This window comes from Mytilus trossulus, chromosome 14, assembly GCF_036588685.1.
Source record: "Mytilus trossulus isolate FHL-02 chromosome 14, PNRI_Mtr1.1.1.hap1, whole genome shotgun sequence".
Lineage (NCBI taxonomy): Eukaryota > Metazoa > Mollusca > Bivalvia > Mytilida > Mytilidae > Mytilus > Mytilus trossulus.
The window spans coordinates 76992062-77002532 of record NC_086386.1 but is presented as its reverse complement, the minus strand read 5'-3'; the positions used below and the strand labels follow the sequence as shown (position 1 = coordinate 77002532).

Genomic DNA, 10471 nt, shown 5'->3' with positions numbered 1-10471 from the left:
TAGTGAATACATGGTCTGCAATGACGTTTTATACGCCGATATGAATATTTCTAAACAGTAAAATGAGACGCTGCGCCATAGTGACTTACTTGACGTAATCCACTTCGTCCCAATGGGGACATATGGCGACTACAGTTTCTTTCCTTTTCTTCCTGTTCATGGCTATTCGTTTTGTCTCTTTCCAGGTTTTCCCAATTTTTCTGAAATCAATTGTTAATCCCCTGCGCCAGGTGTTTTTGACCTCCCCCTTTTCGATGTCTTTTGGGGTTCTATTCTAGGGCTTGTTTGGTAATGTCTGAGTCTTTTTTTCTGAGGGTATGTCCAATCCACTTCCACTTTCTAGTTTTTATTATATGAGTTGTTGGCTGTTGATTGGTTCTTCTCCATAACTCATTGTTATATATTTTGTAAGGTCATCTGGGCCCGGTTGTTTAACTTGTCGTTAACTTAACATAAGCATTAAATTTAACGTGTCGTTAAATACTCTAACGTATCGTTACTTAACCCATGGATAAAATGGTGTTGTTCAACTTGGTTTCGCCGTCGTTAGTTAACGATGGGACAGAAAACCTAACTTCACGCAAGAAGAAGTAAATGTAATTCAAGACCAGGTGCAAAAGAATGACAAAGTGATTAATGAGAAATTTGGGGATGGTATAACCAATTCCAGAAAGACTGCTGTCTGGAGCAGGATTTCCATCTTGGTTAGTGCTTTGGATGTTGCCAACAGGTCTCCCAAAGACTGTAAAGACAAGTGGGCAAAAACCAAGAAGGAGGCTAAGTAGGTTTTTAACAACCGTAACACAGAGCAGAGGGCTACTGGTGGTGGTCCACAGCAAAAAAAAACTGAGTCTGGCCATTGAAAGAACAATAGACATTTGTAAAGACTCAGCTTCTTTCAAAGGTCTTGAAGGAGTTGAAAGTGTACTTGGTATGTATCAGTAACTAATTAATACTCTTTTGTGAATATGTAAAAATAAGAAATCTTTAAATGCTAGTAATTATTCTCTCCGATTTCATGCAACTTTGTGTTCATAAAAAAAAAAACGCGCCGATCATTTATACCATATCATCAAAATTTGTCAGATATTTAGCTGATTTATTAATCTTTAATAATGTGTCAGCTAAGTATTTAATTGGCATTCGGATATATTCAGTTTTACTCAGTGAATAATAAGTATTTCAATTCATTTGGTCAATTATTTATGTCGTCTGCATTCTAGTATTTACGTCCTAAATATTAACCTTGAAAGACGCTAATGAACATATTTGTTTTTGAGCCTTATTACCTCATGACACACATTTTTCTAGCGATGGATGATTTCAAATATTATCATTTGACAATATTGTAATAATACATGAGATAGTTTGGAACAATACATGTTCAGTTCAAATTTTCGTTTATCCATGATAGAACCTCCTTGCTGTTATTTCCCTTTTATTTGTAGCCGACAGGACGATGATTATAGGACTCTGGTTAACCCGTACAAGATTTGGAAAATAAATATATATTAGATGGTGTTAAACTTGGTGGAATGTGTGAAAAATGTGGATAAAAAGGGGGAGGGTTATACAGTGAGAAATGTGTACACAGAAGTGCCACTGAAATAGGTCCTTTTTATTTTCTCAAATATACCGAAGGAGAAGCAATCTCAAGACTGTAAAATGTAGATGGGCCAGCAATTTTCATTTAGTAATTAGCAATGTTAAAAACTTTTTTTTGACAGCGAGTGAGATTGCGAGTTAAAATCCAGCATGGGCAGGTGCCCTCTAATCCTTGATGATAATTGACTAAGAATTTGACACCCAATAGATTTGCTAAAAAATTATTATAAATGGTGCAATACTGCCTTAAAATTGAACCGAAGGTTGTCTTCTGATATATATAGTTCTGACTGTTACTAGCCGTCTCGTTTGGTTGTCATTGATGCATATATAGTTTGTCAGGCTAGATCAATGAAAGCAAAGAAAGAATGTCTGACAAAAAAAACTCTCTTTAAGTAAAAAAATCTAACTATAGACAGACGTCTATTCATCATCATGAATTTATAATCATACAAATAACAATCTCCTTATTATATTTTCTAAATGACAACTCAGCAGCATTGCCAGAGGAGAGTGCAAGTAAATCACAGGACCTGTTTGATACCCCTCCAAGCCAACCACTTTCCCAATCTGGATCTGAATCCATTCTTCAGCCAGTACCACTACTACCGCTTCTACCGGCTGTACATATCCAGGTGCCACGCCCAGCAGCTGCAGTAGTTGAGCTGGGGACTCTTACAGCACAGAAAGCAGAAAATCCAAAGAAGAGGAAAGCAACTGCAGATGATGTTTATGGGCTTCAGGTAAATTTTCACATTTGCATTTATTTTAGAAATAATCAAGAAAAATAAAAAAACGATTAACATATTATTGTCTTATAATGAATGGCTCGGTGTTAGTTTCAAGACTGTCATTACTCTGGAAAATTGAAAGATAAAAATCAATTATCAACACTAAGAAAAGTTGACCTTTGGGTCCCCATCGATTAGTTTGTATCAAACAGATGCAGATCCAGGGGGCTAGGGACCCAGTCGATCTCCTCCCCTCTGTGGTCAGTCAGTCCCCGCTTACAAAAAGTTCTCGATCTATCACTGGTATAGGCAATGCTGTGAGACCGTGTATCGATCTTAAATTACACTTAATCAACATCTTAATGAAAATCTTCTAATATAAATAATTTAAACTTATGGTCTGGAAATCTCAATTTCATGCAATACTTCTGTAAATTCCACAAGAGTTGTAAGGTATACAGACACATATAAAGATATATGTTAAAATAATCATATGGATGCACATGTATCATTTTTATTTCAGGTACTGTATTTGAAGGGTGAAATGGCAAAGCAGACAAAAGAGATAAGGAAATTAGACCTTCAGATAGAGTTGTTGGAATTAATGAAACAAGACAAAGAGAATACTCCACTAACATTTTCTCAACTTTTAATGAATTAAAATATTTATTTTTCTTATCAATTAACAATTCTTTGCCAGACAGTTTTCACTTGACCTCGACCTCATTTTATGGAACAGTGAACAAGGTAATGTTTTAGTGGTCAATTCCATATCTCAGAAACTATCAGCAATAGTTCTAGTACATTAGGTGTATGGAAGGACTGTAAGGTGTTCATGTACAACTGGCAGGTGTTATTTGACTTTGTCCTTATTTTCATGGTTCAATGGTCAATGTTTAGTCTTCTTGGTTAATGTTAAGTTTATATGACAGTTGTAATATAGCTTTTTATCCTGCAATTGGGTGTGCTACTATACCGATACAGCCCTACAGATATCGCTATGTTGTATCTGTATACTATGCAGATATCGCTTCAAAGCTCCGCCCACTGCCAGACTGAGTATTGTTTGAACCTGTGTGTCCTCAGAATGTGTATTCCAGTTGAATTCCAATTCCAATGACAATTGTCGATTTCAAATAAACTCATCATAGATACCAGGACTAAATTTAGTATATACGCCAGACGCGCGTTTCGTCTACAAAAGACTCATCATCGACGCTCGAATCCAAAAAAGTTAAAAAGGCCAAATAAAGTACGAAGTTGAAGAGCTTTGAGGAACAAAATTCCTAAAAGTTTTGCCAAATACAGCTAAGGTAATCGATGCCTGAAGTAGAAAAGCCTTAGTATTTCAAAAAATTATAAATTTGGTTAACAGTAAATTTATAAATATAACCATATCAATGACAATTCATGTCAGCACACAAAGTGCTGACTACTAGGCTTGTGATACCCTCGGGGAAATAAATCTCCACCAGCAGTGGCATCGACCCAGTGGTTGTAAATAAACTCATCATAGATACCAGGACTAAATTTAGTATATACGCCAGACGCGCGTTTTGTCTACAAAAGACTCATCAGTGACGCTCGAATCCAAAAAAGTTAAAAAGGCCAAATAAAGTACGAAGTTGAAGAGCTTTGAGGACCAAAATTCATAAAAGTGTTGCCAAATACAGCTAAGGTAATCTATGCCTGAAGTAGAAAAGCCTTAGTATTTCAAAAAATTATACATTTGATTGTGTTACAAAATCAACCATGTCAATTTCATCATGCATGTTCAGTGAATGTCAAGTCTGAAGCGTAGGACAGCTCGTACACTTCTGTATCAAATTTTACAATGTTTTGTTATTTGTTTTTACTGTTGAAATTAGTTGATATGTTAAAAAAGATAATTATCACCTTGAGCGATGTATTATTGTTGACAATTCGAGATTCTTTTTTTTTTTGCGAACCCGTCTTCAGCGTCATGTGTAATTTTGATATTACTACGCGGGCCTCAATGGATTACAAATCGAAAACAAATGTCAAATATGTTAGTTTTTGTGTCTTTAAAGACACAAACAATATACAGATTTAATTGCAGGATAAAGACAATAACCGTTTAGTGTCTTTAAATATCAGCTGTATGTTTACTCGGCTCGAAACAGGTGTAATAGCTCGCTAAAAGCTCGCATACACCTTGTTTCCTAGCCTCGTACAAATACAGCTGATATTTAAAGACACTAAACAGTTATTGTCTATATTATGTGTATCTGATTTTATGCCCTTTATGGGCCCTGTAATTTGGGAAATAAAAATATGTTATTCTATTCTATTCTAATAAGGACTATCCACATAATATCAATGATTAGTAAAGAAGGCTATATATTTCAGCCTGTGTACTCTTGTTTTAATTCTGGCTATGCATTTATTTGGTATGTTTATATTCGTTATTATCGTTTGCTTTACATCCAGTGGCAAATATTTCATGCATGTTCATGATGAGAACACATGAACAAAGATTACAATATGTATAATCAGACCCCTCACACGATTTTGTAATATGCATGGCGTTACACTTTATCCATACAACGCAATCAGATTATACATCCCCTTTCCAACCGGCGTATTTACACACCCAACAGTCTATGGAAGACCCACTTTGCGACAAGGCGAAATAATTCCAAAGGATGACCTTAAATGTATACCTTAATCAAGCCTTGGGGTAAAATGTCATTCAGTGTACAATTAACAATGAAATGATATTTAAAAAAGCGTGATGACCGACACTTCGTAGTGCCAATAACTCATATTACCGCAAGTGTATTTATGAACTCATAATTTGCTAAGCCTTCATTTCAACACGTCGAATGCATGTGTTTGAGAAAACATAACTTGTATTATTTATCACAATTTTATATTGGATGAAAAAATGAAGACTCTTGTGTATTAAACATGTATTTCAGTTGAAGAAAACTCTTGCGATATGCTCTCTAATGTGTCTACCATCCTGTTCTCCTTCAAAATTCGGAACTTGCACTGGCTGGTCTTGCTGAACATTTACACCACAAACATCTTCCAAAGGTTCATTCCTTGTTAAAGCTATGGTGTGAAGAACAGCACAAGCACCAAACACTCGACAGACTTTTTCTGGTTTCATTCTGACCTGAAATTTATAATTTCATAATTATTGGCAGGAAGATATCTTTCAATTTAAAAAAAAACTGTTTCAGAAGTGTCTTCCCATCTACAATATTGTCTTCTGGAAAATTACCCATGCAGATATCCACTTTAACAAAATATACCATGTTAATGATTATTTGCACTGCATTTTAAAACAAAACCAATACCGTTAGTTACTTAAATAACAGGTTCAACATAATCCCTATTTACTGCGGCTTTTTCTGTAACAATTGTCTCTACTAGTTTTACAGAGCTACCATGTAATTTTTATGGGGATAGTGTCGCTTGTATGAAATTAAAAAAAGTCAGGACAAGAGTTTCGAGTAAAAAAAGAGGCAGGATGACAATTTATGTATGAAAGTGTGAAAATAAAGAGGCATTTTTCATACTAGCCATCCCTTTCAAACAAGAAATGATAGCTCCCTAATTAATATCCTTTTTATAATTAGTTTCTTTTTTGTGTCCCTTTTTACTCAATATATTTCTTTCTTCATGGCTGAAGTTTTTTTGGCATTTTTTGTTTGAAACTGCTGAGGTTAATTAACCATTTTAGCTATGCATCACTATATAGGATTATTGTTGAAGGCTGTAAAGTTACCTATCGATGTTAACTTCCAAGTAATCAGTCGGTCTCTGGTCTTTGACAATCAAACCATTTTTTAGTTATCATATTTCAAAGTATTCTATAATTATTTTTACCTCAGAGTGTAAAACATGAAATCTTCGCTTTAAGATTCCAAAAGCCCTTTCAGTAATAGATCTTGTACTGGAGTGTGCTCTATTTAATCTTTGCTGGTGTCTTTCTCTGGGATTTAGATATGGTGTCATGAGAAAAGGGCGACATGCATACCCGCTGTCTCCTAGTATCAAACCGTCTGCAAGTCCTCTGTTGTTTGTCTCCAGGTAGTGACATAGGTTTGATGTGTTGAAGATGTGGGAATCATGGGTTGACCCTGGCCAGTTAGCAGAAATATTGGTAAATTTCCCTGAAAAAATATATATGTAATTCTATGCAGAGTACTAATTAATGTTACAGTTAACTGCAGCTTGAGTAAAGGTCACTCAGTCTATTGCTACTTGTGACTAATTGTCACTAATAAGAGGGGGTATATGAACTTTATCGGGACTCCAGTTAATAATAATTTTTTTTCAATTAAAAAGTGTTACTCAATTAGAACTAGTCTAATTTTCATTGAGGCCCTAAAAAAATGCATACAGGTGATTTAAACTATTAGTATATTCAATAATTTTGAATAATGTTCAAAATCGTTTTCAGTGAAAAATATCATGTTTCCTTCAGTAGGGGGGGGGGGGGGGGTATGCGGACTGGATCCAGAAATCCTGGGTTTAAAGGTTTAAAAACACAAAATCCCGAGAACCAGAAATTCAAAAAAAGAATTCCCGGGTCCCGAAAGGGTCATTCCCGAAATCCCGAAAGGGTGTCATTCCTGAAAACTCGAGCTTAATATAACATCCGATCCAGTACAGAAAAAATACAACAGTAATATTATGCTTTCCTTAACCAACATTGTAAAGATTAAAAATAGCACATATAAATAAGTGGCACGTATGACCACACTGTTTGGAGTCACATGTGCGCGTTCTTATTGGAAAAGATAGCACACAATGACCCGATCGTCGATTGATCACTTGTAATATTTGGGTCGTATAAGATCGAGGACCGAATTGTTGACTTACTGACGAGAAAGTTTAAGGGAGATAATAACAAAGGTAAACAAATAAACAGACGAAGAGGATATTAACAAATTAAATAAGTACCTTCGTAATCACACACAGCCCGTTCACACTATTGAACCCCTTTCTGTTGACAAAAGCTGCCTCGTCCTCTGATGGCCCTTGCATCTTGATGTGTGTGCAATCAATGCACCCCCAAAACATTTGGGAAGTTCATTTGTCTGTGGAAACCACACTTCATCCTGTTTTTAGAATTGATGTCTTTTGGCCACTGGATGAAGTTGTCTTTCACATCAAGTAAAGCATTGGTAACATCATTCACTGCTCTAGATACTGTTGCTTTGTCGTAGCCCATTGTATCTCCAATTACTTGTAAAAATGACCCAGAGGCATAAAACCTCAAGGCTATGCATACTTGTTGCTCCACTGTTAGAGCAGTTTTCTTTGCTGTAGATCTTCTCAATTTATCATCCACAATATTGCATATGTAGGCTATAGAGTCTCTTCCAAACCTATATATTATCCTCATTTCATTGTCAGTCAAATTGTTTAGATGTGAAACCATTCCTCTGAAGATCATCTCTCTTTTCTTTGCCTAGGTACCATTAACAGAGCAGCCATTTTATCAATTAAAACACTTCGTTAAGTATTTAACGATGTTCGATAGCAGCGTTAGATTTTATAGAAGTTATCGACAGTTTAACGTTGCGTTAAATCTAATGTAGAGATGAATAACAGGATTAACCATGCGTTAAATTTTAACGAAGCGTTGGCATATTTTAACGACAGCGTTAGACTTAACGATAAGTTGAACAACCGGCCCCTGATGTTGAGGATATTTCTAAAATATTTATTGGCAAAAGTTTGGATATATTTGATAGATGCAGCTGTTTCTCTCCAGGTTTCTGATCCGTATTATAGTATTGATTTGACATTGGTGGTAAATATCCCTAATCTTGTTCACTAACGTTACCTGTTGTTTACGTTGCCTATTGAATACGTAGGCAACGTCTCATATCTTAAATACAATTTGTATGAACACACGCCTTTCACCGTTCAAAACTAAGTACTAACCACAAGAAACACGATACACGATATTGGTGCCGTGACTTATGGAGAAACTCAGAGCAATTCGTGTTGGACACAGACGCGCCATCACAAGACTTATTATTAAGACCAAAGAGAAAATTGCAGAAAATAATCGGCTGCCGTAGATACCCTTACAAAGCACAGGAACCTGTTTGAATCTTCAGACTCATATATATATATGGAACCAAGCTAGACGACATGGAACAAGAAATTCTTGACGCGGACTATTCATATATATATATCATACAATGAATATGAAAGTCGCCAAACGCCGATTCAAGGACATAGTTTCTGGAAACAAAACAACCCCATTTCAGCAAACGGTGAGTGAATCAATTATGTTCCAATTGCAAACACACTTGTGAATCACAACTCAAACCATTCAGAAAATGAATTTTCCGTGGATTATAACTTCGTTTATCCGAACGAGAACCCAACAACAACAACAAAATTCTATTTCAAACTACCTAAACTTGATCAACCGAACTTTACGGGAGACAACCATTCATCACAATCCCTATTTAACAAATATACAAAACTGCAGTTATTTCAAATCTCAGATACACAACGAAGCCGCACAATGCATATCCGGTTTATCTCTATCAAACGCCAACTATGCACACGCAATTATATTGCTAAAAGAGAGGTATGGACAGACACAAACAAGTATAAACGCGTACACGCATAATCTACTAGAACGTACGCATCCGTCACTTATACCGCACAGCATACGAGCATTTTACAATAAAATGGAGTCGTGCATAAAGGAATTAGAGTCGCTCGGACAATCGCAAGACACATTTGGATAACTTTTAGTACCAATCATATTTGGAAAATTTCCGGACGAAATGAAAAAAAAACTGATGACCAGAGAACACGGAATACGGATTTGGGATATAAGGTCCCTTAGAGAGCAATCGGCAAAGAGATGTACGAACAGGAATCTGGTTATTCTGAAAAATTAGACAGTTTCACTCCCACAGTTTCATTTCACACAGCAGTTAAACCCAAAATAACTGCAAGACCTTAATCTGTAATAAATCAGTTCAAACCCAAATGCATGTATTGCAAACATTCGCATTCGTCCCTAGGATTTTCCAATGTTGTAGTCAGAGAGAGCCGCTTAGCTTTTATAAAACAGAATACGGTACTATCATGTTACAATTGCTTTGGTAATCACAAAGTTTAGGAATGCCGCTCACGATTTAGATGTAGGAATTGTAATAAAAAAACATTACACTAGCGTTTGTGCCGAAATGAGAATATTTTTTTCTTTTTAGTACAATGAAACCCTTACCACAATATGCAATTGTAAATACAACCATGATACAGTAACATTCTAACGTCGAGCGTTAACACAAATACAGACGTATTGCTAAAAACAGCCATCCCACCAGTTTGGGTAGATGACAGGTCAGCTATTGCTTATATTCTTTTTAGATGAAGGATCTCAGTATTCTTTTATTTGTTAGGCATAAGCCGCTGAATTGCAATTACAACCGACTGGAACCACGTTAGTTAACCTAGCAGTATTTGGAGATAAATATACGCAATTTGGACATTGCCCAAATAGATTTACAAACTCAGAATGGGAAGAAAATACCGATGGAAGTAATGATTGTCCATACTATCGCAGCACCGTTACACAATCACACATTCAATACTGATAAACTGCCAAATCTAAGTCGTCTTAGATTAGCACACCCTGTAAGCGACAAGGATACATTCAGGATATTATTTTGAATAGGTTCTAATTACTACTGAGATATCGTATAAGACACAGTCATCCGTGGACCAGGCCCGACCGCAGTAGAATCAAAATTCGGATACCTACTTTCTGGACCAATGAAAGCCACAGCTGGACCCACATCCTAATCTTAAATGTTTCAACACAAGACACAGAAGAAGTCGATTTAAAACGATTTGGGAAAATCAAATCAATCAAAAAAGTTTCTGATATTTCAATTTAATTTAACAAAGACCTTTATGAGACGTATTTGATAAACAACAACATAATGAAGAACAATGATACGATGCACACATTGAGCTGGGAACCAGGATTCAAAATTCACAGAGACAGAGCGCCGAGTAAAAATGACACCAATCTAAAGATTCAAACAGTCATGGACAACATAATTTTGACAAATCATAGTGAATAGACAGTACAGTATTTCTATTCTATAACATGGACT

The 10471-nt window shown here is 35.8% G+C and overlaps 1 protein-coding gene across 1 annotated transcript; it reads right to left on the bottom strand.

Annotated features, from left to right (window-relative positions):
- Window positions 1-5274: 5274 nt before the first annotated feature.
- Window positions 5275-7770, bottom strand: LOC134698081 (putative nuclease HARBI1). The gene is made up of 3 exons (XM_063560373.1): window positions 7422-7770; window positions 6195-6481; window positions 5275-5478 (listed from the first exon to the last, which is right to left on the bottom strand). Exons 1-3 carry the CDS (start codon window positions 7768-7770, stop codon window positions 5275-5277), a joined length of 840 nt encoding a protein of 279 aa, XP_063416443.1.
- Between the last annotated feature and the right edge of the window lie 2701 nt (window positions 7771-10471).

Bases quoted from the DNA above. Each gene is read 5' to 3' on its own strand.
- LOC134698081 (XM_063560373.1), bottom strand. From the start codon at position 7,770: ATGATCTTCAGAGGAATGGTTTCACATCTAAACAATTTGACTGACAAT. The intron at 6,482-7,421 runs GTTTCCACAGAC...ATATTTTTTCAG, and splicing joins TAAAAACAGGATGAAGTGTG to GGAAATTTACCAATATTTCT. The intron at 5,479-6,194 runs GTAAAAATAATT...TATAAATTTCAG, and splicing joins TTCATGTTTTACACTCTGAG to GTCAGAATGAAACCAGAAAA.